The sequence below is a fragment of the Panthera onca genome, chromosome D2, assembly GCF_046562875.1.
Source record: "Panthera onca isolate mPanOnc1 chromosome D2, mPanOnc1 haplotype 2, whole genome shotgun sequence".
Classification (NCBI taxonomy): Eukaryota; Metazoa; Chordata; class Mammalia; order Carnivora; family Felidae; genus Panthera; species Panthera onca.
In genome coordinates this window covers 783662-805165 of record NC_138349.1, presented here as the reverse complement: position 1 = coordinate 805165, position 21504 = coordinate 783662, and the positions used below count along the sequence as shown (strand labels likewise).

The 21504-nt window shown below is 61.8% G+C and overlaps 1 protein-coding gene across 3 annotated transcripts in view; it reads right to left on the bottom strand.

Annotated features, from left to right (window-relative positions):
• Positions 1 to 1177: 1177 nt before the first annotated feature.
• The window catches only part of CFAP46 (cilia and flagella associated protein 46), a 95386-nt gene continuing 75059 nt past the window's right edge, over positions 1178 to 21504 (bottom strand). For 2 of the 3 annotated variants that reach the window (XM_078435035.2, XM_078435036.2), the window contains 11 exons: positions 21291 to 21470; positions 20687 to 20857; positions 15021 to 15118; positions 14502 to 14578; positions 13867 to 13997; positions 13247 to 13368; positions 12308 to 12387; positions 10742 to 10900; positions 7283 to 7356; positions 7121 to 7181; positions 6436 to 7050 (listed from right to left, as the gene is read on the bottom strand). In XM_078435035.2, the coding sequence (XP_078291161.2) occupies positions 6779 to 7050; positions 7121 to 7181; positions 7283 to 7356; positions 10742 to 10900; positions 12308 to 12387; positions 13247 to 13368; positions 13867 to 13997; positions 14502 to 14578; positions 15021 to 15118; positions 20687 to 20857; positions 21291 to 21470 (1425 nt within the window). In that variant the 3' untranslated portion in view covers positions 6436 to 6778. The other variant, XM_078435037.2, reaches the window with a different exon arrangement.

The window sequence follows — 21504 nt, the reverse complement described above, 5'->3', positions numbered from 1 at the left end:
GAGGGGCTGCACCGTCCCACCTGCCCGCCCGTCTCCCCACACCTTCCCTAGCATTTGCTGTGGTCACTACTGTTTAGTTCAGCAGCCTTGGTCGGTGCACTGGGATACCTCGCGGTGGCCGTCTTCCGTGCTTTTCGCCTCGGTACTTGGCCTGTCCTAGGCCCCAACCCAGGAGGTCCCGGTGCTGACCCCCCTGGCCCAGAGCAGGGAGGCCGTGCTGCTGCGGGCGAAGGTTTGCCACCAGCGTCCAGGACTCGGGGTCGGGAGGACGTACAACCACCTGCCTGCCTCGCGTGCGCCAGGGGACAAACCCTCGAGCATTGTACCGTGTCTGTCTGCTTAGCTCCCGAGCCTCGGCCCAGATGGTGACCAGTGGTCACTTGGCCTGAGACCTGGCATCCTCTGGCCTTTGGGTGGCTGCCTCTGGCTCCCAGGTGGCCCCAGAGCCAGTGTTCAGAGGCCTGGAGAGGGCGTTCTCAGTGGCCCCCAGGGCCAGCGTGCCCGGGCCTTGCTGCCGGGCTCCTGGGGACAAAGACACTCTGTGGCCTGGCCTTGGCAGATGTCCGAGGGGCTGCTGGCCAGGACGCAGTGCCTGGGGAGATTTGACCCTCCCCCTCCGCCCCGCCTACGGACCCTCTACCGGGGTTGGCTTCACCCCAGAGACACGTGGAGCTGGCTCTCCCTTACCCCTTGGCCGCAGCCTGGGAGACCCCTGGGACACGGGTCCTAGCCACTCAGCCTCCTGCCCGAAGCTCCCCGTGGGCCAGGACGGCACCGGTCTTCCTGCCACCCTCAACTCTGGCCGGGTGTCCAACCCTGGGACAGTGGCTTCTCCCGGGGCTGTCCTTGCGTGTGGTGCTGCCACGGGGGCAGGGGGGAGGGGGGGCTGGAAGTCCAGCTTTGGGGGAGGTGATGTGGCTGTGTGTCCCATGCTGGGGAACTCCAGCGCACATGTGGTTGCCCCACACAGAGCCTCCGGGTGCCTCCTGGGGGCCCGGCCTCAAGGGCACGTCCACGGGCACCTCCTGCTGGCCTCCTCCGGGCTTGACTTCATTCATTCATGCATTCACTCAGCAAACATTGGCTGGACCCCGCCACAGCATGGTGCCAGACCGAGCGCCCCTCCAGGGACTTGAGCCAAGCTGCGTGCCCGGGGTCACAGAAACCACACCACAGATGCCACACCACAGTGATTTAGTCGTTTTTACTAAAGCACATAAACTTCCAGGAGCCAGGGCGTGGCGGCCAGGGTGGGCATCTGGGACCGTGAGCCTCACCCCAGGGAGGCTGTCTTCCAAAGGGCCCGCCTGCTGCTGACACCCGTGGGAGGTGGAGGCCACCCTTTGTCCCAGCCCCTAGGCCCGCGTCCAGGCGGCCCCCCCCACCACGGGACTATTGGGAACGCCCGGGGCAGGGGAGGGATCTGGGGGTCGGGCAGCTGTGGGGCCAGCCCTGATGCACCCCTCGCCCCACCCGCCCTGCGGAGCCCCCAGAGGCATCCCCTCCCCTCCACGAGGGTCCGGTGCACGTGGTGGGGGGGGGGGGGGAACGGAGGCAGCCCCAGAGGCAGCCGGACCGGGAGGCCCTGGCGTGACCCTGCGCAGAACTGGGACTCGGGGACAAGGCCGCTGGAGGAGGGGCGCCTACGGATAGGGTGGGGAGGGGTGGGCGGTGGGTCCTCAGAGGGGCCATCGAGGTCCGTGTCCTCTGGAGTCACCCAATGGCCAGGTGTGGCAGCCCATACAGGACCGAGTTGAGGGCGACGGGGAGCCGCTCGGAGCCGTGCAGCTGTGGCTGGAAGGACGGCAGCTGGTCCTTGGAGGCCCACGGAGACTCATCTGAGGACGGCACAGCTCACTGGGGGCAGGACGCCCGGGGCCCGAGAGAGGCTCACGCACGCGGGGGGCGGGGGTGCTCCCGACCCTGCCTCCAGACGTAGCCCTGAACACGGGCCCTGCCGCACGCCCACACCCGGGACACCAAGTGTCCCCACCCCCCGTCCCCTCCGCACCACCTCCCCACTCTGAGTGTGAGGCGTCCAGAAGCTTCCAGTAGCTCGGGGCCTCCTCCTGCCACCAGCTGGCCGCCACCGCTAACTGGGGGCAGGGTGTGCATTGACAATCACGGTGCTGTCCCTTCCTTTCACTGCCCATCAGCGCGGGACCACGGAGCACGCAGGAGCCACGGCTTCCTCTCCTGCCGCCCCCAGCGCAAGTCAGCAGCTCCTCCACCACCGGCTCTTTCTAGATGCCATCGACCTTCGTGCACCTGCTGACGCCAGGCCCTCCCTCCCTCCTCCATCCATTGAAGCCGCGCTTATCGTTTGGCACTGTGTTCCGGGCACCGGGGACCACGTAACCCTTTGTGCTGTTTGTCTGAAGACTTCGTGGTAAGTCACCCTGGGATAAACCTCTCTTAGTTACGGCAGACTGTTCCTTTAACGCGCTGCTCTGCTCGAGCTATGGCTGGTGTCGTATTTATTTTCAGCCCCAGCACCTTACGTGAAGGTGTGAAGGGGTGTCTGTCTGCTCTGAAGAACAAAGTCCCGGGGTCCCCGCTCCCAGGGAGCACACCTGGGCTTTCAGAACTTATGTGACTTGGACGGTTCTAAAGACAGACGGGCAGTTCTAACAGCCAGGGTGCCTCCCTTAAGGATTTAGGACGCCAGGCGTCCCTGAGGCTGCTGTCAGCCTGTGCAGAGACAGGAGGCAGACACCCTAGCCTGCGGGGCTGCGGGGCTGCGGGCAGGGACACGGGGCTGTGGAGCTGCAGGGACACTGGCAGAGACGAGGGGCGGGGACACAGGCCGGGAGGTGGCCCTGCACGGCAGAGGACGAGCGGGGATGTGGAACAGCTTCCGTTACCATGGTTGTTCGTGTCCCCAGCTCCCGTCTGCCGGAGGAGATGGGCGGCCCTCCCGATGGGCCTGCCAGCTGTCAACAGATCTAGGAAAGAAACATCCTCAGGCTGGCCAGGGACCCCGCCGGCAGGCTCCCGGGGAGGGGACGGCCGCGCCCACTCACTTTCCCACAGGACGCTGGCCCGCAGCGCATTGTCCTGCAGGAAGGTCGGCCACTGGTTTGCCAGGATGCTCCTGACCCCCACCAGACTCAGAAGGACGGCAGTCTCGACGGGCCTCTCCAGGGACAGCTGGGCCACACTGCGGGGACCAGGATCCAGTGTGACCGCCTGAACCCGTCCCCAGTGCACAGCCCGAATAGCACCAAGTTGGGCATGTGTCCTTCGATGGACAGCTCTCCAAGTTCTTGGAAGAATCGAGAACGCATTCCCACCCCCCACCCTGCCCGCCTGGGCAGATTAAATGTCATCTAACAAGAAGCCTCCAGAGTGCTGCCAGATCCTTCCGGACCACTCCCAGCATGGCAGTGGAGCCAGGAGTCGCGGCATCCGTCGTGAGGCGGGGACCCTGCTGCGCCACCTCGGCGGCCCCCCCGGCCCTGTGGGGAGCCCTGAAGCCAGGGCACCCTCCCAGCCGCCGCCCTCTGTCCTCGGGGTCTGCGTTGGGGCTGCCCTCCCGCCTCCACAACGCCCCCGCCAGACTCTTCCAGGGAAGGGGTCGGGGCAGACTGCGGAGTCCCGGCTCCCTCGTGGGGCTCTGTCTTCCCCCCACGCCCCCCGGCCCCCACCACGAGCCCCCCAGTCAGGGATGTGGAGGCGGGGCTGCTGGCACGGGGCGGGGGCGGGGGGGGGGGGGACATCGGGCACCTCTTGCTGTCTGAGTGCTCTGTGTGCCGCTGCATGCTCTCGTAGGACCTCGTCAGGTCCAGCAGGACCATCATCTGGCACCCTGCGGGACCCAGGAGGGCAGAGCTCAGCCGCCGCACGCCCAGGTGGAGGAGGCCAGTGGCCTCGCCCGGCTGGGGCTTGACGTCCACGGGCCCTCTTCCAAGGCCCCCCGGCCACCTGAGCCCGCGGGCACAGCATTTGCTTCGGGAACCCCACACCCTTCACAGGCTCCTGGTGCCAGCGGGGTTGGGCTGGGCGGCAGGGGGGCTGGGAGGCACCCTCTGGGCCATGGCCTGGCCCCCCTGCTCAGCAGAGGCTCTTGGCCCCGGTCTTGCTGGGGGAAGGGGGGGCCGGGGGGGGTATTTGGACACACATGGTGAGAGTCGGTCACCCTGGCCCCGTGGGCCCATGAAACAGGTGCCAGTGCCTGAAGTGTGACACTTAGCTATGGATGTGCAGGGGGCCACACGGGACAGAGGTGGACTCCCCACTTGCTACGGTGGCCTGGCTGAGGGCGGTTCAGGGGGGCTGCCCCAGGGGCAGGCGGGACCTCCCATGCGTGAGGACAAGCCTTGGTCGGGAATGGGGCGGGGGGCACCAAGGGTGCCGTCGGCCCCACGCGCGCACGGTGACTTCGCACACCATCTCGTCTGAGAAGGCTTGGAGTTAAGCTTGAGAGGCCTTGTTTCTGCTGCCCTTTGGGGCGAGGACTCTGCCGGGTGACAGGCTTCTGGGATGGGGCGGTGTGTTGGCCTCACCCCCATCTCCAGGGGGCTGGGAAGGAGACAGGTACCAGGTGACCGTGTGCGGCAGAGGGGGGCGGTGTTCAGGTGCCCTGACCACGGGACGAGTGTCCACGTGCTGCCATCAGCGGGTCAGTTTGAGGGCGTCTCCGAGGGATCCTTGAAAGGGCTCTCCTAGCGACTGTGTAGGGCGGCCAGTCATCCAGCCACCCGCTGAGGAAAAGGCGACTCCAGGGCGAGCCAGACCACCACTCAGAAGCCCTCAGGGGACAGCCAGAGGGAACACAAGGCCCAGGGTGCCCACAGTTACACTAGAAGGAGTGGTGGGGGCGTGATCAGCATGTTCCGCGGAAATGCCCACCCCAGCCCTCCTGGACTCTGCAGGCACAGCCCCGGGGGATGACCCACCCAGGCCCTAACTCTGGCTGGGCCTGCCAGGTCCAGAACTCAGAACTGGCAGGAGGGGGGTGAGGGCAGGAGGGGCTTCCCCCACAGCTCTGCCGTGCTTCTAGGGAGGCCCCAGCCCTCGGAGCCCTTCATCAGACAGTCGACGCCTGATGGAGACGCGGGGGCCTTGCTCCGTGTCTGTGCTGGTTCCTGTTGTCCTGGCAGACAGTCAGGCTTGGGGGCGCCGAGGGGCTGTCTCACCTTGTAGGTTCGTGGCAGCCAACCTTTCCACCACTATGTGGGACAGGAAGCTCTCCATCCCGTAGAAGAAGAAGCCACTGCAGCTGCCCAGGAGCTGCTCCCACTCAGCCTGGCTGTAAAGGGAAGGAGGGTGGCCCGGTGGATGGAGCCGGGCAGGCAGCAGGTATCCCAGGGCGTCCCAGGGGGTCCTGGCTGTGGCAGCCAGGACCGGATCTGTCCTGAGGCCTTAGGGCTGCAGCTGCGGGCAGGAGAAACTCTCGGGACGTGTTTCTAAAGCAAAGCCCGTCCTGTGCTCCTTGCTCCCTGTCCCACCCCTCCGCTCAGGCAGAACTAATAATGTCCACCCTCCTGGTGCCCCCTGTTGCCCTCAACCCTGGGTTCTACCCATGTGGTTCTCCTGAGAAGCTACATCCCGTCCCTGGAATGAACCCTCCTTTCACTGTGCAGCGGCTCTGGAAAGTGCTGGAAGGACACTTCCCTAATGGCCAACCTCTCCCAGGTCTCTGAGAGGACCCCAGGTGAGCATCCCTGTTCCCAGCCAGCGCTCTGCACCACTCCAGGAGGCCCTGCCCCCCCCACGCCTCCCCACAGGCCACGCCCACTAACGCCTTTGCGCATCTGCCGGAAGACCCGCCCCAGCAGGCCCCAGGGCACAATCCCACTGCAGCCCCGCCCCTCCCCCCGCAGGCCCCGCCCACCCACAGCCCCACCCAGCACCCCCTCCCCCTGCCCCCAGCACGTTCTCCCCTGCCTTCCCTCAACCAAGTGCCAAAGCCTGGGGCACACCCTGCACCTTGGGCAGAAGTACACCCTTGGGTGCCAGGTCCTCATCTGTAAAGTGGGACAAAGACAATGACCCCCCCCCCCCCCCCCCCCCCCCCCCCCCCGCCATCCAGGCACCTTGAGGACCAGGAGCCCACCGCGTGATGACCAAAGGCCGGACCACAGGAGCCTCTGGGGGTGGGGTGGGAGTGTGGTTCCCGGGATAAAATGGGGGTTCAGGGTTGGGGGGAGGCTGAGGGAAACAGGGAGAAGCGAGGGGCCAGGGGGAGACGGAAGCCAGTGGTCCCACCGCCCCCACCCCCACCCCCACCCCCGAGTGTGGGGAGCACCCCTCTGGTGGGTCACATAAACCGGCTCGATGGGGGACGGTGTCTCCAGACAACAGACACCGACCTCGGGAAGTGCATGTTTCCCAGATGTCCCACCCACAGAGCAGTGAACGAGTCTCGGAATCTTTCCAAAATTTCCCGGGTTACGGAGACAGGAGTCAGCATGTCTGCAACACAAATTGAATGGGGACGAGACACAGGAGCTTGTCTCACACGTGGAACCCTGAGGGGCTACAGGCAGCAGCAGGCCCCGGTGTGACCGCGGCGTGGCCTTGGCGTGTCCCTTGGTGCGCACCTAGCGTGGCCCTCGTGTGGCTGTGGTGGACCTGGTGCGCACAGAGGGGGACATGGTGGAGTCGACATCTATCGCTTGTGGAAATGTCAGCGCTCCTTCCCTTCCCTAAATCTCTCCTAAAGAGGTTTTGAAAACCAGCTTAGCAAAAGAAAAACCCAAGGAACTAAACACTTAAAGCCACAGGGGATGGCACCAAGCCACGTTTCGGGCCCTGAGGGTCACCGGACCTCGCGTCAGGGGCTCATTCGTCGTACAACTGACGTCCTGACTTGGCTGTGATGGCCAGGAAGGGCCGCAGAGCACAGGTGCGCGTCCGGGCCCCAGGGCCCCACTCCCCCTGCGTGGTCGGGGTAACGGGAGGCGGCCGAGAGCAGAGGCCGCAGAGCTGAGCCCGCGCCACGCTGCGCCAGAGTCCACGGGGGGGTTGTGGCCTGTGTGTGCACGTCGAGGGCCCGTGAGAGGCACTTGCCTATGACCCGGGCCTCCTCGTAGGGGTCCACGATGACTGGGTCTGGGTTAAGGAGCAACAGCCCGCAGGCTTGGGTGTCCCGGGCGGTGGGGCAGATAAAGGATACACTTGAAGTTGTCGGGGTCGACCACGATGCAGTCGGGGGGGATGAGCCGGGGCACAGCGTCCTGCTCCACAGACAAGGGTCTTTAGGGGCCCCGTGGCCCGCAGGCAGACCCCGGGCTCCCTGGGCCCTCTGCCTGTGGCCGGCAAGGCCTCCTCTGCCCACCTTGTGTCCCTTCTTAGCTGGATTTCTCTTCCTGAACTGTCTGCCTTTGCCCTCCTTCTTCACGGCCCCGTCGGCTGCGGACAAGAAAAGAAGGTGTTTGGAGCCAGTAGAGGTGGAGGCACGAGGCAGTACGAACGCACTAAACGCCCCTGAACTGTTCACTTTAAGGGGGTTCATTTTACATTCTGTAAATTTCATCTCAATAAAAAAAAAACCCAAGAAGTAGTGACAACGATTGATTTTAATTTTTCTGAAGTTGTGAAAGCAGCAATTTCTCCCATGTAAAGGCTCGCGGGACTGGCAAAGGCCCGAGCCAGGAGACCTCGAGAAAGGAACAGTCACCAGAGAAGCCCCCGGCCCACCTGGCTGGCCATTCACACACCACGCGGGGCACCCGCCAGTGTGCCTGCTGCAGCGGCCCTGTTGCGGGGCCAGACCCTGCTGGCTCCCTGCCTCCTGCACGGGCATTTCCACCTCACTGCTCTGCTGGCTTGTGGATTCTTTTGCAAGTTCTGGAAATAGTGACAGGTGACTTCCTCTCTGTCGGCCCTCATGTCTCTTATTCCTGTGGGTGCACTCACATTCCAGGAGGGAACGGGTGCAAGAGCAGGGCTCTGGCCGCGTCCTATGTGCTGTGCCATCAAGAAGGCGGTTTGCTGGGGACCCGGATGGACCCTCCGCCAGGGCGAGTGGTGTTCATTCCCAGCCGGTTTGCTAAGAATTTCTATTACGAATGCATTCATTTTAAGAAATGCTGTCTCTCTGCAGTGACTAAGATGCTTATTAAGTTCGTTTTCCCTTGGTCTAATTTAATGACGCTTATAACTTTCAAGGTCAGAATGGGTGATGAAAATCATATTTTTCTCTCTCGTGCCGTTCTTGGCAGTTTGGAGGTGTGGGGCCAACAGAGGCTGGAGGGGTGGCCCTTTTTCCCAATTCTCAGGGAGATTTGTTAAGATTGACATCAGCTGTTTCTGGAAAGACTACCCGGTCGGTTTCAACAGCAGATGTAGGTCCACTAATCTCCCCTCTTTGTTGGTTATGAGAGCACGCGGAGTTTTCCTCCTTGAGTCCACGAGCTGTGTTTTCCAGGACTTGGCCTGCTTCAGCCGCGCGCTTGAACGTACTTCGTAAGGTCACTCGTAGCGTCGTCTTACCATCTTTCGGATCTCTGATGCATCTGTAGGGTCGGAGTCTCTTTTCACTCCTCACGTTGTGCATTTGTGCCCCATCCACATTTTTCTTGACCATTCTCACTGGAATGTGTCTATTTTACGAGTTTTTAAAAACTTTTGTCTCTTTGCTGATGTCTGCTCATGTGCTTGCGGCCCCCCCTCCTCTGCCTTGAGGATTTTGTGTTTTTGCTCCAACGCCATAAATTCCACGCTCAACTTCCACACTTCCAGAGACTAGCAGTCTGGGGCCTTCCTGTGATCACTTCTCCTGAGTCCCACGAGATACGCAGGGGTGCGGTTTTAAATTTTTTTTTTTTTTCAACATTTTTTATTTATTTTTGGGACAGAGAGAGACAGAGCATGAACGGGGGAGGGTCAGAGAGAGAGGGAGACACAGAATCGGAAACAGGCTCCAGGCTCCGAGCCGTCAGCCCAGAGCCTGACGCGGGGCTCGAACTCACGGACCGCGAGATCGTGACCTGGCTGAAGTCGGACGCTTAACCAACTGCGCCACCCAGGCGCCCCAAGGGGGTGCGGTTTTAAATTTCCAAATGGGGATTCAAGAAAGCCACCTTTTGGTAGTGGTCTCCGTGCTGACCACGCTGGCGTCGGCCAGCGTCTGGGATGGTTCCGGGTGCTGCTCCCCATATTTTGAGGCTATCAACCGTTGCCGCTGTGTGACGACCCCACCCCAGAGCACCTCTGGCTGTGGAGCCTGTTCCACGCGGCAGTGGGCAGCTGTCCCTTCCGGTCACCCTGACGATCTCTTTCTGACGCGGGGTGTCCTTTGGCTTAGCCACGTCTCTTGTACACACGGCACCTGTGTGTGCAACGTCCTCTTGTCCACGCCGTCACTCAGTGGGCAGGCGTGTGGCCCGTTTGTGTATTTACTTACGATCTAGATGGAATAAGTCCCGTCGCCCCACTGTTTGGTTTGTGTTTGTCCCACTATCTGTGCGTGCTTCCCCGTCACCGGCTCTCGCAGCCCCACGGCTGCGTCATTTCTCTCGTTCGTCTTCCCTCTTCACCAGCGTGGACTCTATACGCCGATTCCCTTCTTCTGTGGTTGTCCGTAGACGTGTACTGGGAGCACTCACCACACAGAGAACCTGCCTCCAGCCTGGGCCGTTGGACACTTCTGCTTGTCACCCCTCGGCAAAGCGTTAGAAAGGCTCACCTCCCATTTAGCCAGTGTTTCTGTCACTCCACGGTGAGAACCGTTGCCGCTGTAACAAGTGACCACAATGGAGGGACTTAAAGCAACACACACGTGGTTCTCACACTTGTGCAGAGGAGTCCTTCTGGCGGACGATTTGCCCGGGACTGCTTCCTCCTGGGGCTGCGCACAACGGGCTCCACCTTGTCCAGCCTGGGCTCGGGCGCCGCCCCGTCCTTAGAGGCAGCAGCACGGCCTCCTCCCATCTGTCTGTGACCTCCTGCCTCCATCTTACGAGGGGCTGCTCTGCCTTGGATGCCGTTAAAATGCCGCCGGGGGGCTCGTCAGTCTGACCGCCTTCCCTGGAGTCTCCGCTCCGCTTCTCATGTTGGGGGCTTCTGGAAACTTCTGGACACACGGGGTTACAGTCTTTGTCCGATTCTGGGGGGACACCGGCGGTCCCTGGTCCCAGGACTCCCCTCCCAGGGCTCGGGCCGTGGCGCATTGGGCCCCGCGTCCCCCGTGGCTCCCTCTCGGGGCTCAGGCTCCGTGCCCGCTCTCTGGCGTCGCAAAGCCGCTGCTCCCTCTACGTCGCCTTTCCCCTGCTTTCAGTTGGAAGGGCAGAGGTGGCCCTTGCCGCTCCATCCGGGATGCAGGTGAAGGTGCAAACTATTTGTTCTCAGCTTCCCTTCCTACTCACTGAAGTGCAGCATGTCTGCCGGGGACGGCACGGAGGGAGGGCCTTCCCATACCCGGCGCACCTGCGTGAAAGGCGCCCGCGGACAGGCCACGGTCAGCCGGAGTCCGCAGCTGCCCCCAGGCCCACGTCCCGGCCCCCGAACCTCCGGTCATCACCTTTCGCCACCTGGTCCGTGACTAGCCCGTCACCGGCTGCTGGCTGCCGTCCCTGCCTTTCAAACCCAAGCGTGCCAGGCCACGGCCGACGCTCAGTGCCCCCTTCGGCGCGACTCACAGACGCCTGGCACACACCAGCGGTTCTGCGATACCTCGAACCCACGCGTGCCTAGAAAAGCGCTGCCACGGCCCATGATGACCGTCTGCCAGGAGTCCACGTGAAGGTAACCTGGTCCCGTTTTGAAGTTAACTGTGGCCCAGGACACCTCTCACCTGTCTCCTCTCGACGGAGGCGGCTCCACAGCACCTGCAGGGAAAACTCTCGGGCCACGGAGTCCACCCCTTCCTCAAACACGGAGAGACCTTCCAGCGGCAGCTCCAGAAGATGCCTGTCCGCAATGAGGATGGTGTCGTTCGCAGCCTCGGGCTCAGCTGTGGACAGGGCAGCACCAGCTACGGAGGCCGCAGGAGACGAGCTCCCGAGGACGCGCAGACCCCTGGGCGGGCCTGCCCGTCACCGCTGATGCCGATCGGCCGGAGACACAGGAAGAAGTCTGAGCTCGGCTCAGCCTGTGACGGGAGGGGGGCAGGGGGGGCGGCAGGACGCGCGGGGGGCGTCCGGGGGAAGGACGGCACAGCTGGGTCACGGCTCCGAGCCGGACGCAGCCTGGGTCACAGGATGGCCGGGCCTCCGCGGGTCTGAGGGCCTGCCTCCCGGAGCAGGTCCTGGAATCCACGACTCCTAACCGGGGAGCCACCTCTCAGAGGACGAAGCCTTGCACCCGTGATGTGGCAGCTCCTCCACGTGACCACGGAACCCTCGGAGGATCACGTGGGCCCTGCTTGGCCAGTTAGAGAAACCCTGTCCTTTCCGACAGGCGTAAATGGTAGTAAGGGTGAGGCCACTGGACCCCTCGGTCGAATTTACCGTACGCACGAAGGGAGACAAATCACTGCGGTGAGCGAGGGCTGCGTCTGGGGATCTCAAGTCCGAATCCCGGCGGACCAAGGTGACCGCGGGTGGGCCGACCCCGGCCCCTCAGCTGGAGCGGGAAGCACCACCCCCTGCCCCGCAGCCGCACGCACCCCCCACCCTCATCTGTCGTCCGGCTGCGGAGCCGTGAGTGCGTGCAGGTGGGTGCGCGGTGGCAGCGCCGCGTGGGGAGGGGGCGCCAGCGGGGCTTCCGGGTCAGAGCACCTGCTGGGTCAGAGCACCCGAGGCGGGCGCGCTCCTTTCCCTCCCGCCCGATGACCCCGCGTGGGCCCCAGAAAGGACACAGATGAAAATGCCTTCGAACGAGAGCGATGGATCCGACCGCAGGCGCCGGGTGGGAGATGGACGCCTCGTGGCCACACTCCGCTCCGGCCGCGGGGCTGGGAGGGCGGCGCGAGCGCATTTCCCACGTTTTCAGGCCCATCGAGTGGGAAACCGGAGGGGCTGTCCTGACCGCGTGCAGACGACCGGGAAGCCCCCGGAGCTCAGGCGCTGGGCGCCCCCTCCCCAGGGGCGGCCAGACCAGCACGCGTCGTCCTTCACTCAGGAGCCAGCAGGTCCCTGTGCAGAAGCTGGTCGCGCCCTCGTGTCATCTGGGGCGCCCGCTCCCGAGGGTGACGGGCAGTATGCCACCCCGCGGGCCACCAGCTCCCCCAGGCGGGGCGGGTCTGCGGGTGCAGGAAGCCCCCGCTCCGGGCTCTGGTACATGGGGCGCACAGACCCCTGAGGGGACTTTCTCACGCCCTGTGGGCGCTCAGCACCCTGGGAGACCCTCAGGGGACGCCTATTTCTGACCCACCTGGGCTCCCCCAACCCAGCTTCCCCTCCGGCGCGCTCTCACTCACCCCGGGGCAGGGACACTTTCCTTTCCTTGTCTTTGCCCTTTGGTCTCCCTGAATCCGTGACGACGGTGGGCACCTGTGTTCTGGAGGCCAAAGGCACGTCCTCAGGTTTTTAAAAACACACGAAAATCACACGTACTAAGGACGTAAAGAACATCTCCCTGGACCGTTTCACATCAGGGCAGGGAGTGTCACTTTTGGGGGCCGGTCTCACGGAGATGGGGGCAGGGATAACTGGGCACAGACAGAAACAAAGGCGGCCCAAGGCCTCTGCCTTCCCTACCAAGAATAAGTCAAAGGGGTTCAGGACCCCGGGCCACGTGTCCCACTCCCACCCTGTACGGGCACCAGGCACTGCAAGGGCATGGGGCGGAGGGGACCTGAGTGGTGGGGATGTTCCCCCAGAAAAGATTTTCAGCAGAGTCGGGACTTTTTCCCTGAGACAGAGGCCCCGAGTCGGGCATTCTGGATTTGAGGGGCCCTTTGACCTTTCCCGTCTGAATTCAGCACGGTCTGATTTAGGGCAGAGCAAAGCTCATCAACTTCACGGCAGAGACCCGAACCTCCACGTGGGAATGACGCCCACCCAGCCCACCGCCGGCCACTCAGCTCATGCTGGGCTTCGGGGAGGCTGGGGTCAGAGCTGGCTTGCAGGCTGAGCCCCCGTCTTGGCCAACCTGGCCCCCAGCCCCCTATTCCTGACCGCCCCCAGCACCTTCGGGCATCACTTCTGGGGACAGAGAGATGGTGATTCCCTTCCCTGTCCCGAGGAGAGTCCTGGACTTTGTGCTCGAAACCCGCCCCCACCCGGACCACGACATCTAGCTAGCACTGCCCTGTCCCCCCCCCCACCCCCCCCACCCCCCCACCCCGTGGCCTCCACCCTCGTGCCGGGAGCTGCTCAGACAGCAAACACTTCCGCAATCAGCCCGCGACAGGTACCTGGCCTCAGGGCTGCCGAGCACTGCAAACAGCGGCCTCAGGTACCCCTCCATGGACGCCAGGACTTCCCCAAACTTCCGCAGAGAGTGCCCTTCCCTCTCAGGAGGCGCGTTTTCCAATTCCTGACTCAGCCCAAACATCAGGCCGTGATCAGAGGCATCTCAGGGGGCCTCATAAAATCCCAGCCCAGTTAGCGCACAGAGTGAGGAAGACACTGCAGGACCCGCCCTTCCAGAAAAAAGCTTGGCGGCCAGGGGCGCGGCTCAGCTGCACAGCAGGCTCCTTGCACCCCACCGGCCCGCCCCAGGCACCGGGCTCCACCGGACCCCAGACTCCTTGCCGGTCCCAGCCGCCCGCTCCTCTGGGGCCCGCCCTGGCGCCCCCAGCCCCACTGGTTCCTCTGCTCACATCATGGAGGCACCTGCACCAGGCTCGCTCAAGGAGTCGAAAAGCATCGGCCATCCTGCCGGGACCCCGACCTGGGCGTCCGGCAACGCCTGGGGTCCGGATGACCGTTGCCGCTCACCCAGCACCCCTCCTTCACCTCACTGCAGCCGGGCCGGGGTCCTGGTCCCACCTGCGTGATGGAGCAGCCCAGGCAGCTGGGTTCGGGGTCTCACCGTGCTTGAGTTCAGGGCCATGTCCTCATTGGTCACCTCTACCTGGGTCAGCTCCCGGAACTGCTGGGCATCGGCCAATAGGCAGGAGAAGGTGGCTGGGTTCACGGCCACCCGTGCCACCTTGCAGAAGCCTGTGGAGACCGACACTGCCGCTGTCCCCCCCCCCCCCCCATAGTCTGAGGGGCCGAGGACAGACAGAGCGGGGGCTGTGCATGAACACTGGGAGTCGATACACACGGGCACTCATGGTGGCTGTCAGAGTGGGGGCTCAGGCGGGTGTCCCCCAGTCTACAGCCTTCCTTAGTTTTCAGTGAAACAGGAAGTGGAATTATGTGCCTGAGGTGTAAGGAAGAAAGGGGGAAGTAGTGATTCCTGGGAGAAGAGATTGTGGAGCCGAGTGAGGGCCACCCAGGGACTTTGAGCATCACCAGCCCCGAGGGCAGCCGAGGCTGGGGTCCGGCCCTGGGAAACACACGTCTCTGCCCGAGTTCCCGTCTCTCATGGGCTCAACGAGCCCCACCCAGCAAGCCTCCCCCCCCTTCAGGCCCCCCCCCCCCCCCGGTGGAGAAAGGCAGGTCCACCTGCCCCCCTGCTGAGGACCGTGTTTGAGGACCGCCTCCTGCAACGGAACTCACCGCCCGCTTGGGGCATCTTCCCTTTGGCCGCAGGGACCGACCTGGGTCTCTCGTAGGCAGCGCCATACAGATGGGTCCTGTTGCCAGGACACGGGGCAGGGTCAGAGCCCAGCTCGTGGGGCCCTCGGGGAGCCCGTTCAGCGGACCACACACACCCTGGTGGGGCCCCCTCCCCACGAATGCCTTGGCCAAGTCAAGACACAGAATTGAAACAGACCCATCTGGGCACAGTTGTCGCCGTGAGCTGTCTGACTTCTCTCTGCTCTGCAGGTGCACGGGCATCGTGTCCCCCTGTCATGCCAGCCTGGTGGGATGCCGCACCCACCCCCTCTCAGCCTGGAGCACCTGCTGGCCTGTGTCTGTCCAGCCAGGGCCTTCGGTGCACCCATAACGTGCCCCGCATGGTGACAACCTCCCCCCCCCCCCCCGCCCCCAGTGACAGTGCCGTGTCCACGCTGCTCCGCTAGACTTCTTAACAGGGTGGCCAACGTCCCCAGAACAGGGACAAGAAGGACTTACCTGTCCCGCCCGTGCTGCAGAAAGAGAATCCGAAAAGTAGGAGGCATTTCATTCAGGTGGTTAAAATGCTGCTCAGTGACCCAGAGATTTTGCCAAGCCTGCGTGTGACAGACAGGAATCAACGGACCACGCCAGATGCTGGCACAGTCCCTGAGCTGTGCTCAGACGCTTCGTGCCAGGCCTCTGGCTGGGGTCTGCCCAGGCCGGCCTGGGGCGCGACCCCTGCAGGACTCGCGGCCGCCACAAGGGGGCAGAGGGCACACGCGGACTTCACTGGGATCCACCCAGCTTGCATCCTCTTGGCCTGCGTCGCAAACTTGACCTGCCCTACACATGCAGGCGTAAGAACCCAAACAAGTAACAAACGGAAGATCCACCCGCAACCTAGTGCCTTCCCTCTGTTCCTCCGCCCGGTCCCCTGAACGCCACAAGGCGTGGTCACACGCGTGCCCCTGCCCTCCGCGCACCCTGCTCCCAGGGCACCTGCTCCGAGGCGCATCTGGCTGGGGCGCGCACCCCGTCCCGAGCCCACCCCCTCACCCTCCCCGGCTCCGAGGCGCATCCCGCTCCGCAGCCGTCCCGAGGAACCGGCCCACAAGCACGGGTCCCCACTTGCTACTGAAACCAGCCTCGGGGTGGCGAGCACCGACGGGTGTCTGCACTCACGCCTGAGCACCGATGGTATCTGCATTCATGTCCCAGCTACAGGCGGAGCAGGCACAAAGCAGAAGCATGACCCAGCCACACCCACCCGCCCAGAGGTGGAGCCAGGGCGTCTGGCGCGGAGCGCCCCCTGCTGGGGACCAGACTGGCTTCTTGGAGAGCGCAGTGAGCCCGCCAACAGCCTCCGTCCTCTCCCGGCAGTGGCAGTGGCAGTGGCAGTCCCGTTTGGGCCACCTGGGAAGCTGCGGGTCGGGCCCTGGGCATGTGCTCCCTGGGGACCACGCGGGGGCATTCCACGGGGGTGCAGGCCAGGGACACAGGTGCAGCTGAGCACGGACCCCGACGCCAGAGGGGCTGCTGCGTGGATGCAGGCCCACCCCACCCGTGTGACCCGGGTCCTGCTGAACCTGTCCATTTTAGCGCCTCTGGGGGTCTGGCAGCATCTGAATGCAGGCCTCTTTGCATTCCGCTAATAACTAATGAAGTTGGGGGCCATTAAAAATGTCTATCGACCATTTGGGTATCTTTTGTGAAATTCCACTCTTGTCATTCTTTCCCGCGGGAGTGTCTTTTTCTCACTGACGGGAGCACATCCCCAGTACCACGGGATGTGAGCTCGGGGGCCTTTTCTCGGGCTCGCTTGTGTTTAAGTTTGTATTAAAGTACACATGTGCTGCTATGCTAGTCTCGGGTGTACAATGTGGTGATTCGACACTTCGACGCAGCACCCAGGGCTCATCGCGACAGGTGCCCTCCTCGGTCCCGTCACCGAGATCTGCACCATGGTGCCCCTCGCCCCTCGGGGTCACCCTTGACATATGTTGGACGTTATGTGGATGGGTCCATTTCCAGACTTTTCTTCTGTGCCACTGGTCATTGTCTCTGTATGTGTATATATTTCCCATGTGTCAATAACATGCTGATCGCGTCAATAACAAGGTCCTGATACCTTGTATAGCAAGTGGGCATTTCTGCACAAATTTTAGAATTGGATCGTCAGTTCTTAAAAAGGTAAACGCCTGCTGGGAGTCTGATGAGGCTTCTGTGGCAACTGCAGATTCATGGCCCATAGGACGCCTTCCTGGGGTGACTTGGCATTTAGGCTCACAAGGCCGCCCAGGAGAATCAGGACAGGTCAGTGCTGGGCACCCCTCTCTCTGGGAGCCATTCCTGGAGACTCCTGTCCGCCCAGTGACAGGTCAGGTACATGGGAATGAGCTCCACAGAGGGCGGGTGCGGGATCACCTGTCAAGTGGTTTTGGCTCATCGTCAACCACGGGCCACTTTCTTAGAAAGCGATACTGACCACGAACTCGGGGGAACACAGCCAGAGTCAGCCCAAGGAGGAAAGCACACACACCTGTCCCTTTGTCCACAGAGAGCAGACGGTCGTCGGAATGGCACGGAGCCTTCCGCCCACACACAGCCCACCTCCTCTGTGCGCATCTTCTCGGATTTCTCTCAGATGGTTTGTAGTTTTCAGGGGAGAGGCCAGGGGTATCTCGTGTCCGATTTCCCCCAGGTACTGATTGTTTTGCTGCTACTGAAGACAGTGTCACTCAGGTATTTTCCTTTTCTGCTTGTTTGCACCTGGCACGCGGAGTGCAGCTGACGCTTCTCTAACGACCTGCGAAATGGGCGCATCGGGCTGGGCTCCCGGCCTCTGTGCTGACTGTTGTTCCTTCACCCCTCCTTTCACCTCTGGCCTCACTGGACGATGCGGAACAGAAGCGCTGACGGCCTCCGGGGCTCCGCCACTCCTGGCTGGAGAAAATCTTTCAACCCTTCAGCAGATAGGCTGAGGTTTGCTCGGGGTTTAAAGGACGTCCTTTATCAAGTTCTGTCAATATGGTGAATTACGTTCATGTTTTTAATATGAAGCCACGGGGAACGTGGCCGTTTGACGCTGACGCACGACCAGGATCTGGCTGGCCAGTGTCTCGTGTCTGCCGATGAGAGAGATTTTCCTTCCTTGTACCACCACCACTAGGTTTCCAGTATGGAGACTTAGCAGACCTTAAAAGAAAGAGGAAGTATTCCTATTCTCTAGGAGCGTTGGGGAGGTTATCTGTACCTTCACCGTTTGGCAGAATTTACTGGTGAAGCCGACTGGGTCTGGGATTTTCTTTGTGGGGATGTTTTTAATAAAGGATTCAATTTCTTTAACAGCTAATAAATTATTCAGATTTTCTGTTCTGTCAGCTTATACGTTGTATTTTTTGAGAAATTTGTCTATTCCATCCCAATCGTCAAGATAACTGGAGTAAGGTTAAAGAGAATATTCCCTTACGAGCCTTGTGATGTCCAAAGGGTCTCTATGATGTCTTTCTGGTACTGGTATTGGAATCTTTCTGGGTTTTTTTTTCCTTTTTTTTTTTCTTTATTGGGTCTTCCTAAATGTTCATCAACTTTATCAAAATCTTCTCTTTGGAGCCCTTTGATCAGTGTTGGTTTCCTCTATTGTATGTTTGTTTTCAAATTTCGCTATTTCTGTTGCTGTATTTCTAATTTTTTATTTTCTATTTTTCTTAGGTGTTTTTGTTCCAGCCTCTAGAAATCGAAATCTTAGTTACCGTTTTTAAGATTTTTCTCCCTCTAGTCAAGGCTGTATTTTTCCTCTAAGCCCTGCTTTAGACAAGTCTCATAGGTTTTGACATATAGTGTTTTCATTCTCTAACTCGGTTTAAAACACTTTCTAAATTTCATTGTGATTCCTTCTTTGACTAACCGATGATGATGCTCTCAAAGCAACAGTATCTTTCAGCTGCATCATTTCTAATTCAGTCTCACTGTGGTTGGAAAACAAATGGGAGGATCTCGCTCTGTTGGTGTGTTCAGCTTTGCCACGGCCCGGCTCTGGTCCCTTCTGGTACACGCTCCGTCCAGCCGTCCACGTGGCCGTGGGTCCTCCGCCAGACGTGGGCCTGTCCAGGGCTCCTCTATTCCTATCCCTTCTGCTTTGGGTATTTGAATCTCCGTCGTCGTATGTGAAGGTTTAGGATTGTGATTCCCTGTTGACTGATTCCGGGTCACCCGGCTTTCATGTCGGTAGTAACTTCATGATGTAGATGCTCTCTCTCATCTTTTCCGCTCAATATTTCCGGGTCCTTGTGTGTAAAACGTACCCCTTTTAAGCAGCACGTAATTGGACTTTGTTTTTCTTTTCATCCACTCTGACAGTCTTGGTCTTCGGCTTGTTATACTTACTACGACCACAAACCCGTTGGGTTTCTGTCTACTTTGCTCTGCCTTTTCCCCACTGGGACCATATGCTTTTATATTCCCTCACCTCCCCCGCTCTTTCTGCCTGTCTCTGGGATAATAAAATACTATTATTTGATTTTTTCCTTTTTATTAACTTAGTCGCACATTACTTTAGTGGTTACCCTGGGAACTAAGACATTCACCTTTGGCTCATTAGAGTCTAATAAAGATGTAACTTTACCTTTCCCAAGGAGTGACAGACCCTCGGCATCATCTAATCCTTCATCTAATCCTTCCTGCTCTTTGTTTTACTGTCTTGCCTATTAATTCCACAAAATAATTTCAGCTCCACAAGATGTTAGAATTACTGTCTTACGCAGTCAAATTTTATTTCCTATCACTAAACGTTTGCCTTTGGAGTATTCGAGGCACTTGGAGTATTCGAGCCTGCCACATGTCCCAGAGGGCCGGCAGTGATGCAGGGACAGACGGGGACAGAGTCCCCTCTCGGGAGCTGGAGCTCAGCCTGCTCTCAGTGTGTCCACAGCTGGGCCTTTAAAGACAGCGTTTGGTACCACTGACCTGGCTCCTGCTGTGGCCGCTGCGGTAGCCTGGCTGTGCTCTGCGCCCCACCCCCAGGTGCAGCCGACCCCCGAGTCTGTGACCAGAGTCAGTGCAGGTCTCCCACAAGGATCCTCGCAACAGGAGGAGGAGTTGACACAACACCCGTGACAGAGATGGCCGCCTCGGACCCCATCCTACCACGGACCCCGTCCCGCCTCAGACCCTGTCCCCACGGACCCCATCCTGTCTTGGACCCCATCCTGCCTCGGACCCCACCCCACCATGGACCCTGTTCCACTTTGGACCTCATCCCACCTCGGACTGGGTCTCGTCTTGGACCGAGCTCCTGCGCCCCCTGCGTCTGGCTCTGTCCTCAGCCCTGCACATGCACTGATTGATGTACATGGTCCCTCAGGTTTCCTCTGAAGTTAGCGCTGGGTCACCATCACCCCAGCCACAGTGACACACACGGACGTGTCCTCCAAAGGTGGGCAGCTGGGCTGTGGGGAACGGCCTGCCTGTGGACCGGCCTGCGGTCCCTGCACCTCCTGGGGCCTGCAGTGCTCCTCAGGAGGAGGGAGGCTTTCCAGCACGGGCGCTAAGGCCCTGGCTCTCAGCAGGGGGCGGTTCTGGGGACAGTTCGGGGTGTCACGAATGGAAGGGGAGCTACTGGCATCTGGTGGGAAGAGACCAGGGGCGCCCCTCAACTTCCCATGGAGCACAGGACGCCTCACCGCAAGCAAGACAGGGGACGGAGGGAGACAGGAAGCCGTGGAGGGAGGGAACGAGGTCAGACCCACACAGGTGCACAGAAGCAACAGGGAAGGAGGGGAGAGGGACCAGCCAGGGGGCTCCAGGCTGCTTTCCGACTTGCTAGGTTTTCACCGAGTCCCGCTCCTTCAAATACCCCTCTTCACAGCTGCTCGTCCCAGCACGAGGAGGTGTGGTGACTGCAGCGTTCCACGGCGGCTGAAGGAGGACCCTCGGGGGCCCTGTCGCTCCCGCCCTCTGCCGCGGGCCTGGGATGCAGGGTCACCGAGGCGGCGGGCCCTCATCCCCACGAGGCCCTCGAGGAACGGGAGGTCACAGAGGGTGAGTGGCACCCCAGAACCGCGCGCCGACAAGAGGGGAGCCAGGATTTGGACCCGGCCCGAATCCTCCCCAGCCGGGCTGGCCACAGCAGAGCGACGCAGCACAGCTGTGAGAACGGGGACGGCTCGGGGGGGCTCGCTCACCTTGGAAACGACCGCCAGCCTCTGCCTCACGCTCGCGAACAAGTTGGTGGACGTCCTCCCCTTCCGCTTCAGCTGGTGCTCCAGCCGCAGCAGGGCCGCCAGCTGGGAGCTGCTGGTGTCGTCCGTGGCCGTGAACAGCACGTCCCGCATCATCTCTGAGGCCGAGCAGCTCTGAACCAGACAGGAGAGGCCCGGGGGCCTGAGCCCTGCCCTGGGCCGGTGGCGCCCACGCGCGAGGGTGGACGGGGCTGCACGGCCGCTCCTGCTACCGGCTTCTTGGGATGCCGTGCTGCTCCCGGCCCCCCCCCCCCCCGCCACCGCGCTCCCGGCACCCGCCCACCCCTTTGCTCTGAGCCTCAAGAGCACGAGGCTTGCCCGGCCACCGGGGATGTCGGTAACAGGGGCTGCGGCTCAGGGAACCTGGGGGGGGGGGGGGCGGCCTTCCCTACTGCTTCCGGTGGCCGGAAGCGCCCTCTTCCGGCTGAGCGCCGCTCTCAAGACAGAGGCCGGCCGGGCGCCGGCGGGAGGGAGCGCCGGGTGCTCCGGGGCCGCTCCCTCCCCAGGTGGCCAAGAAGGGCCCGGAGGAAGGGGCACAGAGCCCCACCTGAGACAGCGCCAGGAACTGGCAGGTGGCCACAGGGTCCAGGGTGCCGCTGCACTCCACCATCTCCAGGCTGGCGGCCGCCGCGATGTCCGGGAGGCAGCCGCCCAGGGCCACCCGCACGCACTGCAGCAGCACCTCGGACGCCTGGGCCAGGTACCGCTGGGCCAGCTTCATCTTTCTCTGCAGGGACACAGGCTCAGGCCGGGGCCGCGGG